General features: G+C 40.2%; 1 protein-coding gene across 20 annotated transcripts in view; it reads right to left on the bottom strand.

Annotated features, from left to right (window-relative positions):
• TCF4 (transcription factor 4) overlaps window positions 1–24949 on the bottom strand; it is a 360507-nt gene that overhangs the window by 116959 nt on the left and 218599 nt on the right. For 16 of the 20 annotated variants that reach the window (XM_077892071.1, XM_077892125.1, XM_077892061.1 and 13 more), the window contains 2 exons: window positions 12602–12731; window positions 12072–12121 (listed from right to left, as the gene is read on the bottom strand). In XM_077892071.1, the coding sequence (XP_077748197.1) occupies window positions 12072–12121; window positions 12602–12731 (180 nt within the window). The remainder of the gene's footprint in view (window positions 1–12071; window positions 12122–12601; window positions 12732–24949) is intronic. The other 4 variants (XM_077892075.1, XM_077892096.1, XM_077892253.1 and 1 more) reach the window with 1 other exon arrangement.

The raw sequence follows: 24949 nt of genomic DNA, 5'->3' as shown, positions 1-24949 counted from the left end.
CTGGAAATCTCAACTCCTGTTCTATTCACTCCCTGCCAGCCAGCATCCACGAGCACAAACTGAATTACATATAAGAAAAGGAGTCTTTTTTCTTATGTAATTAAATCTTAGGAGACGCTAGTAAGTAAACATCAGATTTTTTTTTTTTTCCCATGAAAGGAAGAGGAATATTCGGAGAGAGGAAGATGGTAGTAAAATCCTCTCCCCCTGCGGGCCCCCATCCCCGTACCCCAACACATTCGGATTCCTTTGCCTAAACGCATGGAATCCGACTCTAACCTGGTTTAACCTCTCCACGGGCCCTGTAACGCTCTCATTCCCTCCAGCACTAACGTAGCAGGCCTTTTAGGGATTCCAACGAGGCATCATCAGGTGAGGATCTCCATTTCTGGGCATTTCAGGAATCTGAGAGTAACCCAGGCCTCTTTAATTTTTACAGGTGACTCAATTTTTGTTGTGACCAGAACTGAACATAAAGCTTTTAAAAGCTTAAATGTACACATTTATGCATTCATTACACAGTGTTAAATCTAATTTGTTCTTTTTACTGTCACAGGAAGCACATGTTTAAAGCAATCTGTTTCCTCATGTGAATGCTTTCCTGTCTGTTTAAAAAAAATTGCGACACACTTTACCCTGAGTAACCAAGAGGTGATCATAAATATCCCTAAATAGCATTAAACAGATATGAAAGACATTAACACTTTCAGAATGCCAAAGTAGTATTAAAAAAAAAATTCTAACAGATGCTCCTAGGTCAAAAAGTGAAATGTGTGTTTCCTGAAAAAACACTCTCATCAGAATCATAAATGAACTGTGAGCGGAGAAGAGGTGTTGCTGAACAAACGGGGATCCTTTTGGGGAGGAACACAGCAATCCACTGCCAAAGTGTACTTGCCATAAAAAGCCAAATTGAAATGGAAGTTTGATGAAAACCAATATCCTTTGTGATCCACAAGGTGGCAATGACTACAAATGAGGGGTGGCTCCCTCGGATCTATCGGGTTTCCCAGAGAGACGGTCTGTCTCTGTGACCCCAAGCCTCTGTCCCGCTCGGGGACACGAGGAAGGGATCCAGCCACAAGGACCTTTCCTGAGGAGTCTAACGCGCGGCCTGGCTTTTCCGTCAATGAAACCTGGGAAAAGTCACTCGTTGGGGGAGGTGGAGACCATGCTCTCTTTCCCCCCACTCCCTTTGGCAGATGTTTTTTTCTTTCAATGCAAGGCTTCTTCACTCATCAGCCCGTGTAAAAAAAAAAAAAAAAAAAAATTGTTCTAAGTCTCCCTTAGCTGACAAGCAAAAACAAGTTTTCGTTTATGAATTCAGCAATGGCACTGAGAAAAAAAAATTACAATGTGGCAAAGGCCAGAATCCAGCAATTCTTGGACTTTACCTTAAAACATCTGGATAAATAGTCCTGTTTCATGTTAGCAATTTACCTAAACAGGCCTAAACAAATCCAACTCTGTTTTACGTGAGAAGCGCAACAGAGCGCCACATACTCCCTCTCCCCAACCCATCTCCAGCCGGCCATCAGGTGGAGTAAAAACCCCAGGCCTGACCTCGTCTCACAGGGACCAGAGCCAGGCCTCCCAAGGGGTGCATGGCTCGGAGGACCCGCTTGCGGCCAATCACAGGGGAGGACTGATAGAAGATGAAAGAAGAAGCATGTATCTCCTTATCGCTCAGAGTCAGGGCTGATTCAGGCATCAACAAACTCCTGGCAGAGGGAACCATATTACGCGGCGCTCCGTCATCTAGGCCTCACGTCCCATTTCAAAAGAAAGAAGATGGGAGTGCATGCTTCTGGCACAAACTTTGTAGAGCGACATGTCTAATGATTCAAACAGCTGGCGAGGGGGCTTGACCTGATAGAGACACTCCTGCAGGGACGAGAAGACCTACAAAAAGTGCCTGCAGTAGTACATAATTTCAGAAAAAAGCAAGTGACCCCCATTAGATAGAATTCTTCCAACAGGTAGTTGAGGCTCTGGTCTCGGCTCCTGCTCCAGGAGGCTGCGTGTCAAACTCTCTCAAGTGCCCGAAGACAGGCGGTCACCTTGCTGCTGATGTTGGCACTGCCGGGGGCTCAGCAGCACCGTCACCAGGCCTGTGCGTTTCTTACGTATTTACGAGAGCTCAGCACTGCGCCGCGCACATTATATAGATTTTGTCGTTTATTTCTTTCTTACAGTGTCATCAAGGGGTACATCTGTTTTCCCCATTTGTAAGGGAAGATTCGAGGCTATCAGGGTCATGTGCCCGCGGCCCTGGGCCGGGAAGCGGCCCGGCCACTGGAGCCCGGGTGACTACCGTCCACGCTCGGGCCACCGGGCTGCAGCGTCTGGGCCGCAGGGATGCCCCGGCCAACGCTCAAGCCTCCCTACGGGCCCAGCCCCAGCAGAGGCTGTGCACTGCAGCCACCGCGCACCTCACAGGTACTGACGGTCATTCCATAGTGCCACTGAGCTTTGGAAGACTTAATTTATTCCAGATTGGCGAGTCCTTGAGACTCAAACAACAATCAGGTGGTGGAGAGCTTTCTGTTCCACCAAGTGGCCCAAAGAGCCACTGGCAGGAGAGCAAGAGCATCATGATTAAAGACAGACCAACCCTGCAGACACACTGGGCCTCAATCCCAGCTCTGCCGTTTACTGGCTGTGTGACCTCGGGCACGTGTCTTCACCCTTCTGTGTCTGGTTTCTTAGGTCATGAATAAAGGGGTAGGATATCCCATCCCAAAAGCTTTTGTTGGAGTTAAGTGATCTATTAGATGCAAAGGGCTCAGTTCCCGGCACAGAACAAGCACTACGGTGTGGACTCATCACTGGTGCATCCACATCACCTCACGAGGCAGGTGCGATTTATACCTGCTTCACAGACCATGAAACAGGTTTGTGACACAACCAGGGCCACTAGGTGAGTAAGCTGACGATCCCAGACATTTAATTAGGAAGAGCTCTTTATTTCTAGTGCAGTGTTGTTTCCATCCCACCACACCACTCCTATGACTGTATTCATTCACTGGAAATGTGTTTCAAAGAAATATGCAAGGCAGTGAATGTGGCCTCTACGGGCCAAAAAAAGATGCATGCAAGGAAGATCCTTACCCCTTCCAAGGTGGTTACCAGCAAGTAAGAGGACTCGGCATTTCCAAAATGAACCTGAAGGACAGTAAATCCCTACGTTTCACTGTGTGCATCACTTGATTTTTTTTTTTGAATGCACAACCTTCTCTGAAGGCCAGACTTCATGCTCGTCAACGTGCTAAAGTCATCTCCAGCAGTTGGGGATGTTAAGTGACACAACACTGAAAACTTCCCTAAACAGGAAGGACCTTAGCTGTGAAGCTCCACAACTTAAATACAGAGTATACTGGAGAGCAGGAGATGTTCAGTGTGACTTGGTGTGTCGGAAATGCTTTCTTCTCCCTCCCACCTGGATGCTCCCAGTTTATTATAGGTTCCACTTAACAGCTAGGTTGTTGGTGTAATTTATTAAAGGGAAAACAAAGTAGCACTGTGTGTAGAATAATTACTTCTTGGGATTTGAATTTCATAATTCTAACTATATCATCGGCCCATAATAAAAAAAAAAGCTGAATTCCATTTTCTTTTGCCCAACCCTATCAATTAAGCTACAGATGATGATAGGTGGCAATGTGTTGTATATACCTAAAAATAAAAATCATATCAAGGCACTCTAGGAAGAACCCACAGGTTTCGGCAATAATATCTCACTCGTGAAGCATATGCCTTAGTATTGAATGGCAGACTCTGTACCTTTTTATGACATAACAATACTTTCAAACAGTACAATAGTCACAGAAACAGATTGATTTTCTATTTAACCTAATGGCTTACAAATTTCAAACTGATTCAACAAGTCTTAATTGCCAGGCCATGAGCATTCTTTTAAAACCTCAGCTTCAGTACGAGGAAAGAGTCGCCTACGACTGTGCCCTTAGACAAATTTTATTTTTTATCTCACCTGCTAGCATCTCAAGTTATTAGACTTTCCTACAATAAAGCTTGAGGTTTTACACTCCACTTATTATTGAATTATTTTGTGCTTCGAGTTTGTTTCATAATGAGGAAGCCAGAAAATATTATTGTACCCTAGGTTAATACACCTGAGCACCTGTGAAACAACTGAATTCCCCAAACAGGGTTACTTGAAAACATTAACGCTCAGAATCAGCCTCCTACTTGAAACTGCTTTCTCACGGCAGCTAATGATATAATGATATACTTTGCCAATCGGTACAATGAAAGCCATTACGATATTATTATAAGTATAATCCAGGAGGCATACTTAGAATGATATAGGCTGGGGATAAGGAGGCTGCTGCAGACAGATTTTCTTGGATGGTATCAAAATAATTGCTGCAAAACAGCATTTTTCTTTTTTTATAAGAAAAAAAAGTCCCTAGATGGTGACAGCAAGTGGTAACAGTGACAGTTTGTGTATGTGTGTGAGGAATATACCACAAGGGTCATTTTTCTGAGAACACTAAGTCTTTCTAATAGGAGTCCAGGTTTCACGATGGAAATGCCTTTTAATCCCTAACCGTGGCAAAAACTACCGACACACAGCCTCACACCAAAACATTTCTTTACAGCTCGCTACCAAGGGGGCTTTACTGACAAACGCCCTTCTTCTCCTGTTCCACTGAAGACGCAAACTGCGCTTAGGGACACTGAGTACACGTACAGGTCCTCCTCGGATTCCTCTACAAGTAGACGCCTGTGAATCAAGTTTCAGCCTTAGCGTATTTAGGATTGATTAATTCCTCGGATGACAAAGTCAAATTAGAAAGAGGAGAGTGGCTGTGGCTGCACGACTTGAATAAAATTCTCAAAACACTCTTTTCAAACTTGAATTTGCACATTCTTTCGGAGTGGAAATCGGTGCTTCTCACCAAAACTTAAATCATTTTTCCCAACCCTGAAATCCTTCCAAATGCAGATTCTTCTGCACTACCTTAATTTCTCTGAAGAGGGAGTAGAAGCTCAAGCAAAGCAGGAAACTCCCAGAGCTCTGTACCTATGCAACAGCTGCAACTACCAAAAAAAAAAAAAAAAAAAAAAAAGAAATCATTCACATGCTGCTGTTTTGAGATAAAATAATTGAGTATTTAAAACTACAGGTTTTGCACCGCATTTTATAAAAGCTCTTATTTCCCTAAAAGGAGCACACTCCAGCACACAAATATACCCCAGGACAGTTGAGATCAAGGCTGAGAACCTCATGCTATTGCTTGGAAATGCGACTTTATGTTCAGTTTAAGAATTCAGTGCAATTTATTTAAAAAACAAAACAAAGCAAGTGTCTGTCAACAGCCAGACAGAATTAAATCTGCTTTAAGAAAGTACAACTTTGCTATTTTTGAAAAGACTCTTCATTCCTTTTAAGGTTATTGTCACATATTCTGAGTCTGAGTCCTCCACGTTCTATCTGATTTTGCTTTACGACTTTCAAGCAAGAACTTCAGATTTGTTTGAAATCAGGAAAATGCACCTTGTAAAGGCAGGAATTGTCAGTGATCGGGGGAAAAAAATGAGAAAACTTTCCTATGTTAGAAAATAAAATGAATGGTTCAATCAATGAAATCTTGGAAGTTTGGAAAACGGTACCCCACCAAATAGTAAGCCAGGCATCTGTGTAATTCCACAAACATAAAATAAATTCACAGGCCAACCACATGCTGCAAAACAAGTTTCTATGATTTCAGAACGCATGCGAGCCTCTCTTAGGTAAAGCAGCCTCACGGTTAGCTTCTCGGATTTCCTAATAATTAAACCGCTCAGACGGAGTCCAAGCCTTCACATCAAAATACACTCTTCGGTGCAAGTGATAAAATGAGGTTCCAAATAACTGTTTCCTGGAATGCATTTCTCCTTTCTCAGCACATGAGGCCGGTTTTATACTGAATGCTATTGTTTCAGGTGTTAACAAAATCCTGATCAATCTTAGCAGGTGAAATATCGAAAACTTGGTTAAAAATAGAAATACACACGCGGGTGGGGGAGATATAAATCACACACACCCACCTTAGAAGAAAGAGCTTGCTTGGTACAATAATCAGACAAAGGGGGCAGGGAAGGCGTTTCTATTGAGGAGGAAACTAGGTGGTTGTGTCTCATTGGAGTGTTTGACACATATATCCTTTTCATGTGTAAAGATAATCCCAAGAGAGCTCACAAATAGGCAACCCTTTCCTCTAGAGTTGACTTTTGTGTTTTTCTTCTCCCTTACATTTCTTCCCACTTTATATCTAAAGTATACACACCAGAAGTCATCCTTTAAAGGGGAGCCGGAATAGAGTTCCTAAGAGCGAGGATGAGGGAGGAAGAGAGATTTCAGTATTCTAAAATTCCAAACAAAAATATAGAAATCTTGCAGCAAACTCCTGAGAGATTGGCATGCCTAATGGTACATATGTCGTATTTGTGTGAATCTCATATGCGTCCTCAAATATTCTTAATAGGATAAGAACCCCCAATAAAAACTTCAAATTTGGAGATTCACCTATCTTTGCGTCATCATAACCAGCAATTCAAAAAAAAAAGCATAACCGCCAGAGCCTCTAACTGTAATGGAGAGGGTAAGATTGGTTTTCAAAGAAAGAATGTATATGCTGAACCTCTGAAGGCTATGGTTTAGTAAATTCAGTATTAACTGCACAAAAATATATGTTCTCTGTGATGACCATTTTCTCAACGTTCACGGGGCTCCCCAGTGTCTTGTTACCTATTCTGCATAAACTGTGTGAATAATTCTTTTGTCCTATTGGGGATGATTTAATTGCACTATACTTCATCTCTTTTCTGTATATACATTTTCATAACTTGTAAGCATAATTTTTAAACGTCTGAACTTCACATTTCAATATCTGTAACTGGAGAATGGGCACACTAAGTTTAAAGTAACTATGTGAGCTATACAACATTTTTTTTTAAGATTTTATTTGTTCATGAGAGACACAGAGAGAGAGGCAGAGACACAGGCAGAGGGAGAAGCAGGCTCCAGACAGGGAGCCTGATGCGGGACTCGATCCCAGGACCCGGGATCACAACCTGAGCCAAAGGCAGATGCTCAACCACTGAGCCACCCCGGTGCCCCCCAAATATTTCAATGTAAACACCTATATCTATATTTTTTCATGAAGGATCTTCTCCAGGAATGAACCTTCAGGAGGCCCCTCCTTTTATGTCTCATCACACAATTGGTTATTCTAGAGTTTGCTAAAAAAGGATGGCGTCTGGCTGGCTGACACTTGGTTCGCTTTAAAATTAATATAAATTTTACTTTGACAAAAGTATTATCATTCAAGTTAAAATTTTGCTGACATGAAATAGCATCACTGTGATTTATGATCAATTTCAAAGCAATGGGGGAAATGATGTATTTTAAGTACTGAGGTTTTCAGTCATATATAATTTCTCAGCCTCTAAGAAGGAAAAAAAAATGATTACCAACTTCGCTCTTATACTGTGACTTCCTCAAGCATTTGAGAAAAAAGCCTTTTTTCTAAAAATATTTTAAAGCATGAACTCTACATCATTTTTGAAACCTTCAAATATGGTTTTTTATATAATGGAAAAGGCATGGGACACTTAGTATCATCAATGTTATCCAACTTTTCCTGATATTACTAGTCATCTCTTCAGTAAAAGAAAGTCTCACTTAAACTTTACAATTTTATTTTCTTTAAGAATTCCTCTGTTAAGAAAACTGGTAAACCTGGTATCTCACACGCACTGAATTTTTATTTTTCAAGTCTGCCTACTGATTACAGCATCTCCAATTTTCGTGGAGTACCCAAATCTTATTTTAGAATCTTTTCTACCATAGAGACTTAGGATCTCTTAGGATCCATGTGCCCAAAATTATCTCTGACCATTTAATACAAAGCTTGCCAGGTCTACGTGATTTTGAAAACAACAAGCAAAGCAAAGAAAAAAAACAACTGTAATTTAACATAAAAAATAGACTTTATTGAAAAGTTCAGTTTGGAAAAAATCACTGGCAATAAGACAGGGCATAAACTATTTCTAAGGATAAAACTTATTTCTAGAGAAATCTGAAGTTCTGGGGAACCCAATTGGGGAAGATAGTGAGACTGTCGATTAGAAGTGAAGACAAATTTCGAAGTAAGAATGGTCGTCATTGTTCATAGTTTCTGATTAAATGTATATCAGTTCATACATTCTAATTATAAGGTTATGGAGGTGTGTTTCCATAGTGGTGGGCACAAGAAATTTCCTGAAAGATCACGTCTTTGTGCTTTTTATGTGTGTTTGGAAAAAATATTTTAGCACAGTCCAATGTGAAATTTTTTTTGCTTTCTAGATTTTAATGCCTCCATGTAAGTTTCTAAGAATTATGGATCATTTTCCCCCCAAATGTGATTTAATGTGTCCATTTTTCTCGGCGCGAGTTCACGATTCAGTATGTATGCCCATTAGGCTATTCCAAGATCGGAAATCTGCTGGAAAGATGTTAAGTTTAAGATCTACAATTTCAGGGATCCCTGGGTGGCTCAGCGGTTGAGCACCTGCCTTCGGCCCAGGGCGTGATCCTGGGGTCCCGGGATCGAGTCCCGCATCGGGCTCCCTGCGCGGAGCCTGCTTCTCTCTCTGCCTGTGTCTCTGCCTCTCTCTGTGTCTCTCGTGAATAAATAAATAAAATATTTTTAAAAAAGATCTACGATTTCAAAAGGAAAACCAAGATGTAGAAATCAAACAAGAAGTTCACGTGCAGATCCAAGAAACCAGACAGGTGAGGTGAATCCCGGCATCAGCAGAAAACCAGGCTTCACTACTGAACTCTGATCAGAGGGTGAGGCTACAGGAACCTGGTGTGTGACTGACACAACATGGTACAGTCTGAGCAGAGAACACGAAAACGTTCTGCAGTGCTAAGCAGGGCTCTTGTGGGCAATTAGATAGTTGTCACTTCACACGCACTTTCCTTTAAAGACCCATCACCCCAGCCCTAAGTACAGGCCTCTGTGGTCCAGAGGGACAGACTGCCTTCCCTCCACTGCGCCTGTGCACAGCGACCCCTCGGGATGGTTCTCCCGCCACCCTATCACTGCCACGCTCCTGCAGTGACTGGAGGTCTCTAGACGCGGTGCACAGCACACACACAGCCCACGATCCTGCCGGGACCCAGGCATGCTGTTGGGCCAGGCTTCTGTTTCCTTCTCCCACAGATGCTGCAGTATTCTCAAAAGCAGGGCCAGGCAAGCCCCTCGCCCTCACTTCCTGTGAAGATCCAGCCTAATGGTAACAAAAGGGGGTCCAGCCTCTGTATTCCAGTAATGCCACAAATAATACCTGATTACAGATGTTACAGTTTAAATTTTCTTTGTTTTAGGTTAAGGGAGAGAAAGGGCCCATTTCGAAAAGAAAAAAAAAGTGAGTTGACACAACAGATTGTGACAGATTTATTACTATTTATCACGGTAAATATGTATGGAAGAAAACATGTAAATGTCGTTATCTAGTCATAATCACTCCAAAAGAAACCTTTTATTAGCCCCAGTTTCTTATTATTTGTCATGAAACTACTCTCACATACCGAAGCAAGTTTTAGGAAGTACCTCTTATCGGATTTATATGCACGATTGTTTTTTGAGCTTAAAAAAGAATAATCATGGCAGAGGTCTAAAAAAAAATGAAAATATGGGTTTATTGGGGTAAACGTGTTACAGTGACTACTGCGGACCCCCTCTTTAGATCAAATTAAAATACATATTTTGTGCAGTGGTAACGCATATGGACCTTGTTGTAAGTAATGAGCAAATCAATACGCACAACAAAGCTAATATAAACTAAGTTAAACTGTGATTAAAACAGAGCCCCGAGAGAGAGTTTTTTTCAAAGTAGTAACAATAAATAGACGGCTGGATTCTAAAATCAACCAAACTAAGTTACTCTTTTTGCCTAAGAAAGAAAAAACAAACAACAAAATGACAAGGACAAAATTTCCATTTCAATTGAATTTTCCTCCTTGTCTTTCAAAAAAACAGGCTCTAGTTAACAAAAATGTTCCTTAAGGACCATTAAAACATTCAGCCAGGATAAATTCTCTAAGAAGAGTAAATCCTGAACTGGCCACCAAAAGCCAAAAATTAAATACAAAGTAAATTTCCAATTCCAGATCTACTGGGAAGAGAGGAAAGTCATCTTTTTATTTCTAAACATACGACAAAATACCAACATCACACAAATTGTCTAAATAGCAAAGAAAAACCTGTATCAGTGAAATTTTCTACAGTGGCCACTCAGCTCTAGGGAAATACTTGAAAATTTACAATGAATTAGGAAAAATTACTGTTGACAATGATTAAGCAGATAGATAATATCTAATGCCACACCAAAGCACTCTTTGGAAATTGTGTAGATTTCTGCATGATTTTAGCATTGGGGAAAAAAAAAAAACAAAGTTTACTGGACTCTGAGGCATAAATAAGGTTCTCCAGCTTTACGTTTCACATGGCTTTTATAGCACGCAGCTCCTCCGTCATTTCAGAAGAGTCAAAGGTCCACTTATTGTACTTAGTACTGTCCATATTAGGTTCAGGCATGTTTAAAATGTAAACAGCTGTGAGGACTATATCATTTGAAGTTGTCATAAAAGCTATTAAAAGCTAAAGTTTCATCTACATTAAATCCACCACAAACTTCAAACTTCAAATATGCTGACAAAAACCCGAGGGGATATTAGTCAATTTCAATACAGCATAGAAATTTAAAGAATAAACCATTCAGTACATTTTTTAAGCGACTCACTGGTAGTCCAAAGTGACTACTTTATATGCCATTGGCAGTTTTATTTACACAATATTTTTCTATATTTATGGATAATTTTGTGATGCTTCTTCAACATTACCAAGTCTGTGATAATCAGCGTACAAAATTTTGCTTTTTTTTTTCCCCGATAAAGGCTCACTCTGATATATTCACTTAATAATTTTTTGGATGAGCTGAACTGAAATCAAGTCAAATACACAGGTGTTTGGGTTAATCTAATCTTAGCACATTTGCAAAACCTATTATTCTCCTAATTTATTAAAAACGAAGTAAAGCTAATATGCAAGCATTGATTGGTGATAGATTTTCAGAAACGGAAATATCACTTTATTTTAGAGGAGAAGAACTTACAATAGGGCTCATTAGCATTCTTTTCAAATACTAGTGCCCTACAGGACACAGGATTAAATTAAACTAAATCAAAACTGTGTATCTCTACCTATATCCATCTCACAGGAAGGAAGGATGAAAGGAAGAAAGAAGAGAAGAACTCCTATTTTTCTTCTACGTGAGGAGGAAACCACTAGGAAAAGACAGGCTCTGAACAAAATTAAATAAAACCATCCAGGAACTCAGATTTGAAACTATACGTAGGAATTGAAAATAGGGTATGGTTTATTTGGTCGTGATCTCAACCACCTTTTGCCACGGTGGGAGACTAGAGGGATCTCAGCAGCCGGAGTAGAGCTCCAGGTATGAAAAACACCCAGAATGCTCTTGGTTACAGCTGGATTCTTGTGGTTGTCACCTGGTATTCCAGACACAAATGGCTACTGATGCGGCTACCTTTGAAGCTTTTATTCAGTAACCTCTCTAGAAAATAGAGACATTCTCTCTGCACTCTGGGCTGAAACCCATGTAAATTTTTCCTAAATCCTCTCCACAAATCTCCTTTCGCATGCAAATCCATAAATCATCATAATACCGACAAAGAATTTAACCAACAGATGAAACTAATACTCATTCTCTTGAAAGCCCTGTACAGGTAAAACTCCTGGAACCTCAGGCACCTTTTCAAGGCTCTCTTCAGAGCTTAACCTGCTGAATAGCAACACAACCACCCAGTCTTCCAGGATCTGCAATTAATCACGCCAACGTGGGTCAGGTGGCCGGACGTGCAGGTCGCTTCTCCCTCATCCACATTCTAGATAAACATGCTGCTCTTGCCCCCCTCTCCCTCGCCTCGATCCGCAAAACAGACCACAGTGAACAATATACAAAGCAGGGGGAAAAAAAGCAGTACTTACTGAAGATGGCAAACCTGGAGGAACTTTTCGAACTTTCTTTGTCTGCACCTCTGAAAGAAAACGAAGAGGCGGTGAGGTCCCCGCATGCCCAGTTTCCTAACTAAAACAGATTAGACCACGAAGCCATTTAGATCAGACCAGATTTTCTTAAATCGTTACCTTAGCAAAATGTCAGCACCGCTATCGTATTTTATTCTGGCAGGCATCAAATTCTGCCTTTTTCATAAAAATCAAGATATTTAACTTTTTTTTAAGCTATGATTTTTTTTTAAGTTGCCTTATATGGGCAGCCAAGAGAAAACAAGAAATAAGCATACACCAAAATAGTTCTCCTGCTACTAGAAGTTGTTAACATACCCATCCAATGTACTACTGGGGAGGGGTGGTCACGAGCCTGACATTTGAGCAAAATTTTATGGTTTTGGAGGGTGGGGTGAGGGTAGGGTGAGAAGGGTGGTATTGAAAGAGAGAGGAAGAAAGAAAAAGACTACTAATAATCACTCAGGCTTTCAAACAGAGGAATACCTTACCCATAGCACTACTGTGAAGAGGCCTCCTTCGGGGGTTATTGCTAGAATACTGGTAATACTGGGAGCCAGGTTTGGTGGGCGACAGGGTTCCTGGGGTGCCCATATCCATGTCACCTCCAAGGAGACTCTGCTAAAAGGTTGAAAAGGGAAAACAAACATAGAAGGTTAGTTTTTCACATTCGCCACCCCCCAACTGATTGTTAGTACTTAAACCAACGCAATAAACAAAACAGCATCTGCTAAGCAGCAACAATTACAACACAACCAAACAAAAAGACAAGCAGTCGAAGAAGCTAGCCCAAAGTTTGTGATTTTTTCTTTTTTTTTTATTCTTGGCTTTTGATAGGAAGATAGAAGGTGATTCTCTTTAAACAGTATTTTCATCTTAAGACAACACACATTTTAATTTTTTTAAGAAGAGGGCATTTATGTAAGACTCATGTTTCTGTTGATATTTTGTTTTCTTTCTTTCTTTCTTTCTTTCTTTCTTTCTTTCTTTCTTTCTTTCTTTCTTTCTTTCTTTTCTTTCTTTTTCTTTCTTTCATCTACACTTAGGCTCCTATCTGAGAACTCTCCATGCCCTTCCTTCACGAGAACCCAAGAAGAATCTGATTTTTTTCGGACGCACACAACTTCCCCCCGCTGCTCACACTGGGGGTGAGTGAGAAAGCTCCACTCCACTGAGGACTCTGCTTCCATCCATCGGTACAGCATTATCCCCCACGGATTTACAAGCACCCACGGAAGCGAAAATGCCAGCGGAACCAAGGAGTAAATTCAAATCTCACACTAACTTTCAAAATCATAGACATAGTAGGCATTCCAAGCTAACAGGAGCAAATTAAAGGACATTAGAATGCCCTCTTGAGGACTACAGGAAGCTAAAACACATCCCCACCGATTAAACATTTACCTGAGCTCTAGAAAACTTCCACAGATATCACTAACTTATCACAGGGTGATAAATTACTAAACTTTCGAAAATGAGGACACACGAAAGATTCTGTAATAATATCACATTTTCTAAAAACTACATAAAAACTTACCCATAATATATAAATCGCCTGATTATACTCTGCATTGAACACATTGTTCTTTTAATTAGTCTGATGTGCAAGAAAACAAGTGTAGATACTACCATTTATATTAAGAACAAATTTACTGTTTAATAAAGAAATTTTAAAATTAAGTACTAAAAATCTAACTTTATCGTTACTTGTAATCAACTTTTACTGACTGAACTAATTACTGTCCTTGATAAAGTACAGAATGTGTTTTCCCTAATCTAAATTCTAATCACCATGTCACTCACAACAGACTTAGGGATGCTTCACTAACACACTATTCACATGCAAAATACTCTAAATAGGCCAATTATGACTCTGCCCCTGTTCCCTGGTTAACCCGCTGAGAACTGAAAAATTTCACAAGGCAGTCACCAACTAAAACAAAGAGTCCTTGTTTTAAATTAAGACAGTCTTTTTGATTCCTAAATAGCTCAACAAAGTGGCATGTCTTCTAGTGAAAGCAGTTGGTCAAATATGACCCATAAGCTGGAAAATCAAAAATTCAAACCTCCCCTTTCCAGTGCCATATAGCTAAATATCATAAAGAGAACCTCTCTATTCCAAGGGATTTTTGTGAGTGCTGGATGAGTAATATATAAAGGACTAATCAGCTACTGACAAGCTTGCCTTCACTGGCTCCAGTATCAGACTTTTCCAGGGGATACATCACAAACGTTACTTTCAAATAAAACTTTAAGGATGAGATTTGAGGTTGGAGGCTCATTTTGAGCAAAAACTCAGTGCGAGTATCTTAATATTTGCCACATCAAGATCAGAGAAAGCCAGATTATTTACCAGATAAAAATCTAACATCCCATGCTCAATTACTGTCTCTTACGAACTCAAGAAAGATATCAAAATGCTACCCAATGACAAACTAAAATATAGAGCTCTTTGTAATAGTTTTTCAATAAATCAGGAATCCAACAGCTTAACATCAAATGATTTCTTTATCATTTTCTAAGTGGCATTCAACAATTTTAGAATCTCAACCTGAAATTTCGCTCTTGGTGAATCTTATTAAGAAAATCTGTATTTAAGCCCAAGTTGTCTTTGAAATTTCCATCAAAAAAGCTGTGAATGATTTAAATCACAACCTCCTCGCAGTCTGGTAAATTTACAAATAAGCCTTCCTTTCATGAGAAGAGGAGTTTGAAGATGACATTATTGAAAACTTTGTATTTTAGACAGACATTATTCCTCTTCCTTTTTCTTTTTCTAAAATAATACTAAATATTATACTTTATATAATATTATACTTTATTATACTTTAGTTTGAATGCTAAATATTCAAACAAGGACTGAGCAGATATGTTGAAATGCTTGCTTGTCTTCTTAATGAGCTTAACCATTGCTTAATTCTTGTTGGTCCTAGTGGCAAAGGTTTCCACTCCCAAGAAAGTAGATGCATTCAATGGGTCAGCATAAAAACAAACAGTTGGATAAAACTGTGTTTTAGCAGCATTCACAACAGAGCTGTGAAAAATGTAAAATGATAACTAGAAGATCGCTAACTGGCCGTGGCTGACCTTACTGTTGTTAATTTAAAAGAAAATCATTTCACGGGCCAGTTGTAAATAAATCATGCACCCAGCTCTTGCATGTGCAGCCCATGAACTCTGGACAGTGACAGAGGACTAGGACCAGATAGCACTTCCAAACATGTAGAGGCTCATGCTAAGCTTTTCTTTCTTTCTTTCTTTCTTTTTCTTTCTTTCTTTCTTTCTCTTTTACAAAGCACATTCCTGTTTCTTTCTTTCTAGACCTGTTTGTTCCTTTTTCTTTTTTCCCCTCAGACAATAGAATCATTCTTCTAAAGCAACAAAAATAAGCATTTCCTCATACTTAAGGGGGCCCTAATCACCCCCCTAGGGAAAATTAAGATAAAAATATATGTGTTCTTATTGTAGAGTATACTTGTAAAATGAACAATAACCATTTACTATTGTTTGGCCTTTACATCACACATTTAACTCTCTTTAGCAACGAGAAACAAACAAACACAAAAATCTCCACTGGCTAGAAAACCTGAGTTTACGAACTTAGAAAGTTAATGGCATTCAATTTACTAAGGTAAATTGAATATGGCACAAAATGGATAAGGCATTCATTTACATATGAATTCACCTGCACGAATATAGATACATATAAAGACACATTTACACTTAATAAAAGTTGTTTGAAAGCTAAAATCTACTTTCAAAATGGGCCAGTTCGTCTTCACCTTAAATAAGATTGTAAAGGTTTCAGGGTTTTCACATTGTGCAAGCTCATGCCTGCGGTTATGCTGGGTCCCAGTACAGGGCTGCCGGGGTCCGCCAGGAAACACTGGAAGCAAGATGTGGCATCTCGCAGAGCTAACCTGTAAATCTTAAACCCATAGTTTAGCATTTTGTTTAACTGTCTGAGTGTGATGAGATGAGCCCTTCCCCTTCTTCACTCTTTATTTTCTTCCAAAGACAAACAATTTTAAGACTTGAAATGCCCTCACCAAAAAAAAATTAGAATATGCTGACTTTGTTAACTGGGTTTAAATATATTGGGGTCCTACCACCAATCCTTCAGCAGAAAGCCAGTCCCACCAGAGCCCCTCAAATGCCAAATGCGGCATTCTCGGTGAGGGTCCCTTTCCACTAAATTTTTTTTGTTTGTTTTACATCAGATCTGGGTCTCAACCCTGCCCCAATTCCTTCTGGGGGGAAGCTTTTTAACATCCTTGATCAACCACTGAACTTTGCTTATGCAACCAAGAATGCAAACCATGAATTAAAACTTGAGTAACAGAATAGCAGCATATATCTCAAATTAGATTTATAACTGAATGGTAATCAAAAATAGAACTCACTGCTTCGAGCTTAAATTATCAACTTTTTTCTTGTTAAACTAAAATCATCTTGCTCTGAACGATTATTTCATTTCAGTCAGCACTTTAAATGTAATGGGTGGGTGGTACATTTCTACAAAGGAAGATTATATTTACCCTTAATTATAGATATGAGTGAGATCAGAGTACGATGAATGCTGCTTTTTGGCTTATAATTAATTCATCTAATAGGTGAATGACCTTGAATTTCAGAGTTGGGATCTGGGGGAGGGGGAAGAGAGAAAAGAAGTAGGAGAAAAAAAATCATCTCTGGGGAAAAAGCAAATGTGCCCCTGGTTTCTTAGAGCTTTCTCTGCTTTTGCGTCACACTCCCATTACGTTGTGATCCGATATCAGACACAACATCTTGGGGGGATGTTGTAGAACAGAGAAAAGCAGTCTCAGATGAAACCAGATTAAGCTCCTTTTCTGAACTATTGCCAAATGCTTGTGAGTCTAATTCATGTTTGGGTATTCTAGTACTCACACAGCTGCAATTCCATTCTTTCATCACAAACCTAAGTGATGTATAGTGGCTTTGTATGGCGAACTGACTCTATAAAGCCAGGAATTTTGGAAGGCTTTATGTTAATATGGAAATAAAATTCTGAACCACTATAAAACTTATGAATGCTGGATATTTGTATGGGTACCTAATAGACTTTGCAGTACTAAGTGCAAAATACACATCGAGCAAAATTACCAATTATATTGGTTTAAAACACTTTTTTTTTTTTTTTTTTTTTTACAGAAATCGCAATTGAGGTCATTTCTACATAGTGAATTCTGCACAGAATCGGGTTTTCAAAGACACTGCTGAATAAGATTCCTAACAGCCATGGGAAGTTTTTGCAAATCCCTGTCGAATAGCTGCTGCTGAATTTGCCATTTTGACCACAGAAGGGCCATTGCTGACTTACTATAGTAGCAGGAGGGGGCGATAATTTTGCTGCTGTTGGCACTTACTCTGCAACCCAGAATATATCTCACACCAAAGGGCAATGAAGAACACAATATTTCCACCTGTCCACTTTTGAACTTCAAAGCTCAAAACTGAAGGTCAGTCTTTGGACAGTTTCTATTCCCGATAGCCAAAGGTCTGGGAATGCACCTTTACAGTTTATTTTAAGTTCTGTCTTATGCTTGGTTTCAACAAAAGAGAACTCTGGAAACTCAGATAAGATGGCAAGGATAACTTTTATAATCAGAGACTTAACAGATTGTCATCGTGCTGCAGAGAAATGTTAATTATTGAAATTATCATTTAGCAAAGAATTTCTTTTAGGGGCTTTTGGTCAAGGCTTTTTATTTCTCCTCTGAATGTGTATGTAGTGTGCCTTGTAACAAGTCAGAAGTAGCATCCAAACCTCTTAAGGAAAGAGGGAGGGCTTTGAGGTCAAACAGATCAGCTTGAACCCTAGCTCAGAGGCATCCGAGCATTGTGACTAGAGGTTAGTTATGCAACTGCTCTAAACACTCGTTTCCTCTTCTGTAAAAATGGAGTAAGGAAAGCCCTAATCCGGGGTTTTCGGGAGCAGATGAAACAACATATGTAAAATGTCCAGCGGAGCTGGTGTCTAGCACATAGTTACCCTCCTTCCTATGTCCGTCCCTACAACTCATAGTCCCATAGCACAACCCACTGATGACTATTTACAAGATTCCCCAAAAGCTGTGAATGATTCATTGGCAGTGAGATCTCCTACTCTACTTTGAGATTAAAAGTATACACTGAGATAATAATTTTGAAAAATCATCAGAAAAAACTGAAAAAAGTCAAATATAGGGGATTGCATACGCAGTGTTGATAGCCTCGTGGCCTACAACTGCACTGGCAACAAGATATGGCTAGTTGTGATCCATATTGAATAAAGAAACTGGCCCACAATCAGTCTGGCTAATTTCAGCTAGTAGCCATTTTCCTGGAACTGCCACAAGAATTACTTGAATGGCTCGTTTAATTTTGCTTTCACGAGCGTGAGCAAACTGCTGCTGTGAATTCAACTATATGTGAGACCAAACTAGTCACACTACGTATTGCACAACTAGGTATGCAAAAATAAGACATGTATTTGATGACATTTTATTAATCATGTGATGCTAAATAAATTCAAATTCTTACTATTGCATTAGCCACTGACAAATACCTTAAAGAGGCTCAATATTCTTTTTCTCCTTGCAAGGCCAACTACAGAATTTAATGAATAGTATGTGATATTTATCAAGTACTATTAAAAAATCTAGGGGCACCTGGGTGGCTCAGTTAGTTAAGCATCTACCTTCTGCCGGGGTCATGATCCTGGGGTCCTGGGATTGAGTCCCATGGAGGGCTCCTTGCTCAGCAGGGAGCCTGCTTCTCCCTCTCCTGCTCCCTCTCCCCATCCATGTGCTCTCTCCCTCCCCCTCTCTCTCTTTTTGACAAATAAATAAAATCTTTAAAAAAATAAAATTAAATACAATGAAATCTATATTGCCCCATGACATAACAAAAAAAGAAATAAATGAATGCACGTCATAGGTTTTGCTGGGAATTTGCATAACCTCCAAAGAATTCAATTGACCTTGAACAAAATTATTTATTTTTGTAGTGATTATATTTCACCAAACATTAAAAATTCAAGTAGATTGTCTTTTTCTATAAAGAAACACAACACCTTATATTTAAATGTTATAATGTGATGCAAAGGTTGCCATGGTAACTATTACTTAATGTATAGCAGAGTAATAGTCAAGTAAAAACTCATGCATTTTGGTATGGAAATTACAACTGCCCAAGGGTTGGCAAGATTTATGCATTCGCCTATTTGACTACCTCTCAAATTAAAAAAAAAATTGTATACAATAAAGTGAGGAGGTCTTTTGGTGGTTTCTGAAAATCCATTCTGGAATCCCAAGTCATCTATTACATATTAAAAAGAGGATTTTTATTTGTTAGTGAGAAGGGAGAAATTTAGCAAAAAGAAAACAGGAAAGCAATCAGGATCCTACAATAAAAATGGATTTGAAGAAATCTTATACAAACAATATAGAATCTAAGATAACTACCTTCTTTTTGGTTTATGCTCCTTCTCAGTTCAGGAAGTTTATTTAATATATAATATGATAAGTGTGCTATAATCACTACTTGCCTGAAAATGTTTCTCTTTACCAATTTTCTTCCAAAGCAAAAATAGAACAATTTGAATAAGACCTGTTAACATACTAGGGAATTAGCACCACTTCTCCTATAAATATAAACATGTGGCTATAATAAACGTGCTGAAAAGTATATTTGGCCAGGTTGCTATTTTAGTCAAATAAAGCAGTATCAAAATGTCACATGCCAGTCTTCTTCGTATTGGGTGGGGAAGGTTCCACTTCAAGGTTGTTATAAATGCCTTCCTCTTCAGTAAGGACTTATAGAAACATCTTTTTTATGTTGAGACTGTCCTCGTGCAGGACAGGATCCAGGATCTCCATCTGCTCACCCAGCACTTCGCATGGGTTCTCAATTAAAGTCTAATAGCCAACCCATCAGATTTACTAAAAAAAGTTATCCTGATAACTTTTGGAACTTGTGAATAAGGTGACAAGCCTATCACGCAACATGAGGAAACAGGTTGTCTGGAGAAGCAGCGAATGCACGACGGGAGCTTCAAATCATCGTGGAATTTGTGAAGTTCTGACTCTCCTCCCAAAGCTGTGCACGGCCTCCTCCTTCAAGCGGGTCTGCTTTTGATGTGCAGTAACAGTTTACCTCCCAAAGTGCTCTCTCTCCAATGCATGGCTTATCAAGCAGGCATGGCCCTGAAGGCCAAACGAGCTTATATGCTGCTTAAAAGAGAAAATCAATTACTCCTATTTTAACTACCTATTGTCCGGAGCTCAGAGACCCGCCACGGCAAATGCTCACTAAACACTGAAATGAATGAATGCAGAACTATTGCTATTACTCAAACTGAGGACTTAACTATTCTGGGTTTGGGTTCTGGTTTTGTTTCTATTTTTTAAAGACCCTATTTTTATTCATTCATGAGAGACACAGAGAGAGACAAAGACACGGGCAGAGGGAAAGGCAGGCTCCCCACGGGGAGCCAGATGCTGGACTCGATCCCAGGACCCTGGGGTCACGCCCTGAGCCGAAGGCAGACGCTCAACCACTGAGCCACCCAAGTGCCCCTGGGTTTTGTTTTTGGTATCTATCTATCTATCTATCTATCTATCTATCTATCTTAGTTTTTTCTAGCATCAATGTATTCCATCAGTCATTCCAATTACTATTGCTGGGATAATAATAATAGTAGTAATAGTGGAGGAGGGGGAGCAGGAATGTGAAATAAGATCAGTGGTAAGTGTACAGATAAGGGTACAGTGATAAGGGTACAGCGAGAGGCATTCGCAGCTGCAGATCCCTTCCATACTGACAAGGCCGAAGATATGACCCCCACTGGACACATGAGGACATTGAGAGTGGGAACATGGTCTGACCAACAGACAAGTGGCTGGCAAGCCACACAACCGGGAGGACAGTTCAGTTACATCTGACATCAAGGCCTGCGCTCGTCCTCCATCCCCACACACTCCCTCCCCCTATTCTGTGCACTTGGTTTTTCTTGCCCTCACTGGGACCATTAGGAGGAGTCAATCTGATTCTCTCCAGTTCCCCCTAACGCCAAAAGCTCAAATTTACTCCAGAGGAGCCTCTACTCAGGAGAGGAGGACAGGCCTGGGCGTGAGTACCACTCAGCCCCTTGATAACCCCGGACAATCTGTCCAACCTCTGCAGGCTTGAGGCTCCTTGTCCGGGGGAAATGGCATTACTTCTCCCACCCCGTGCAAGAATGAACCCAAGTAATAGAAAGCACACAGCAAAGTTTCTAGCGCTCACTCAGCCTTCGTTAATTGAGGAGTGTTGTCATATGTGTTGTACATGTAAAATATCTTACTATAAATTAATACAATTGGATTACATAACATCATTAGTAAGTCCGAGTGTAGCATGATACATTATTGGGTATAAGTAATACTCACACGTGTATTACACACATTTGCGACAGGGCAAGGAAGTGTTAGGCTGTAAAACACCAAACCCACTTGAACAATGGAAATCTCAGTTCTTAAGTCTGAAACTTCCACTGCCCTGGCTTTACTGTCTGCAGCCCCTTGTCATTCATTTTTCTTTTTTTTTTTTTAAAGATTTATTTATTTACTTATTCATGAGAGACACACAGAGAGAGAGAGGCAGAGACATAGGCAGAGGGAGAAGCAGGCTCCATGCAGGGAGCCCCATGTGGGACTCGATCCCGGGTCTCCAGGATTACGCCCTGGGCCGAAGGCAGGCGCTCGACTGCTGAGCCACCCAGGGATCCTGATTTTTTTTATTATTATTTTATATCGTCTTTTTTTTTTTAACTTTTTATTTTAATTCCAGTATAGTCAACATACAGTGTCCTATTAGTTTTAGGTGTACAGTCAGAGATTCAGCTCTCCTATACATTACCCCGGCTCATCACGCCCCGTGCCCTCCTGCATCCCCATCCCCTATTTAATCTTTGCTATTCATTTCAGACCTTGATTCCCACAGTGTGATCAACTGTCTTCTCCAATGAAGTTCAAATTCCTTTTTTCCTTTTCCTTTCATATTTTGTTATTTCTTTTTGTCTCCAGCCTTCTTGCATTTCAGTCCACTTCCTTCTAGACTTTTCCTTCTATTTCATCTGAAAACATTCATCTGCTGCAACACTTCTCATCTTGTATGGCAAGTGTTGATGCATCTAATTTCTCCCTTCTAGTCTGGAGGTTCCTTAAGGGCAGAAAGGGAGCCTCAAGCGTCTCTGTCTTCCTGGCATCTAGCACAGTAGGTCTAGTCATAGTAAATCTTCAATAAATGCCAATGGGATTGATTTGTTAATCCGTAAGCTAAAATTGCTGACTATGCCTACAGGATCACGGTGGTTACTGTCATGAAGATAACGTCCCCGTTTCTATCCCAGCAGACGTACAACTCCCACACTTGTATATTCAGTCTTGCCCTTAGCTTTCCTCCTTCCTGTGTCTCTGGAGTGGTTTTTCAAAACACCACCTCCTGAACGCTTCACAAAAAAACCTAAAATTGAATCCTGAATATGTGAAAAGACTCGACACACCTTTCCCACAAAACTTCTGCTGCTTCCTCATTATTCTCTCAGCCCTTTAAAATAAATTAGAAGAGTCCAATTTGTAAAGTCTGTGAAGAAATTCGTTGTATGTTTGTCTAAACACACACATGATGGCTGACATTTGGCTGAAAAATGGTTGGACTGCCCTGAATATGTTGTTTTCAAATATTTTATCATGCATCAGGCTCGGGTAATGCAGTCTCTACCTGGGACAAACAGATTCAGTGACACCACACCTCCAGTGGAAAAGACACTGCGTGAGAGAGAACAGAGGGATGGGCTGTGGAGAGTTCTGAAGAGGAAGCTCACCCTGGGAGGACAGCGAATAAAACAGGATTGGCGGGACTCGACTGGCAGGCTGAGAGGTTGCTTAGTAGGTAGCAAGGAAGGTAAGTTGGTAGCAAGGAAGTCTTGACATTGGGATTCTAATTTCTTAACTATGGATAACCGGCTGGGTCCGACAGGCTCAAGGGTGCTCCACGCAGTTTCGTAGACTTCTGGCCATAGAATGGCCACAGGAGACGAGAGAAATAACCTAATCAAGGCAAAGACTTAGGAACTGAGCGTCAATGTGATACAAAAATGTTGGTATAGTTCTTCACAGGAAGTGATATGGCCTAAGCTTTCTTAGACTAGTCACGTACCAATTTGTCTGAACTACTCTGACTCAGCTACCGCTTCCAGAATGCCACCGCTAAGTACGAAGAACATTGTTCTAAGACAGAGGTCAGTACATTGTTTCTTAAAAGGCCAGACAGTAAATATCGTGGTCTCTGCCAGCCAATTGGTCTCTCTTTCAACTGCTCAACTATGCTGTTGTAGTACTAAATCAGCCACACATAATACGTAAATGAACAGGTGAGGCTGTGTTCCAATAAAACTTTATTTATAATAATGGCTACAGGTTGGATTTGGCTCCAGGCCATAGTTTGCTGACCCATTTTTCAAGCTGAAGGTATAGTGTTTTTTAGGACACATGTTCAAAACTCAATTATTTCACCACGGTGGAAATGCCATAACATTTTATGGACGCTGTCTTCACCCCCTGCTCTCCCTGCCTGTCACCCCAGCCCCACCCAGAATGTTTGTGTACTGCCGTCAGAACTTCGGTTTCTCAAGCTCTGAGCTACCCCTGTTCTCTCTGCAGACAGATCTTCAGAGCTTGCAAATATTATCACCCCCATCAAACCCTACCCCACTGCCAATCTGGCTCTAGTCCACCTCTCAGGCTTCTCCCTCCTCTTGCACACATTTAGCACCTACTGTGCACTGAGCACCTACTGTGCACCAGCCACTGTTCTAAGCCCTGGAGATACAGCACCTCCTCATTCACATCCTCCCCTCAACTTGGCTTACGTACGTGGAGAGGCACATGGCATCCGGGCCTCTTCCCACTGCCTTCTCACTCCATCATCTCAAGCCACTGTTGATTTCAGAGCTCCAGCCTCGACCTGCACAGCATCCCCACGTACGCAGTGACCCGCCCTCTCTTTTGAAACTCCATTCAGGACTCACTTATTCCATGAAATCTTCCAGAGGCAGTACCCAGTCTCCAATCTCTCAGTTTACTCAATATTCACACAAATATTTTTTTTTAAGATTTATTTATCTATATTTTAGAGAGGGGTGGGTAGGGGCAGAGAGGGAGGGAGAGAGAGTCTCCCTCCAAGCTCAGACTCCATGCTTAGAGTGGAGTCTGATGCTGGGCTCATCTTAATGACCTTGAGATCATGACCTGAGCCCAAACCAAGAGTCGGGACATTTAATCAGCTGTGCGCCCCAGGCACTCCTCACACACATATTTTATAAGCAGCCTTCAATCTTTATCAGAAAGATGATATTTTAACAATAAGCAACCAACTGGCTTTACAGAGCTAGGAAAAGATTATAATTTTTAACTTTTCTGATAGCGATTGTAGAGCACTGATATCCATCCACACTCTATTTTCTCTCCAAGGATGTAGGATATATATGTAATAATAACATATTTTATTATGCTTTCTCAAGTTCTGCATTATAAATATATTTAGATATTCAGCATGACACTGACTGAACTAGTTCACAAGACAGTTTAACAAAAATCATAAAAGGATCCAGATTCAGCAGCACAAACACTTTCAAAACACCAAAATACTCTCAGATAACAATTTTTAAAGGAATCGATTACTTTAATCTTTTCACACAAATATTTTGCAGAGAAGTGCTTATATAAAATTAATCTGGTGATTCAAAATTAAATTAGACTTTTAATGCAAATCCAAACAAAATGCCAGATAGGAAA

This window comes from Canis aureus, chromosome 1 (genome assembly GCF_053574225.1).
Source record: "Canis aureus isolate CA01 chromosome 1, VMU_Caureus_v.1.0, whole genome shotgun sequence".
In the NCBI taxonomy this organism is placed as follows: Eukaryota; Metazoa; Chordata; class Mammalia; order Carnivora; family Canidae; genus Canis; species Canis aureus.
The sequence above is the reverse complement of the archived record's forward strand: the minus strand, read 5'-3'. Positions and strand labels throughout refer to the sequence as shown.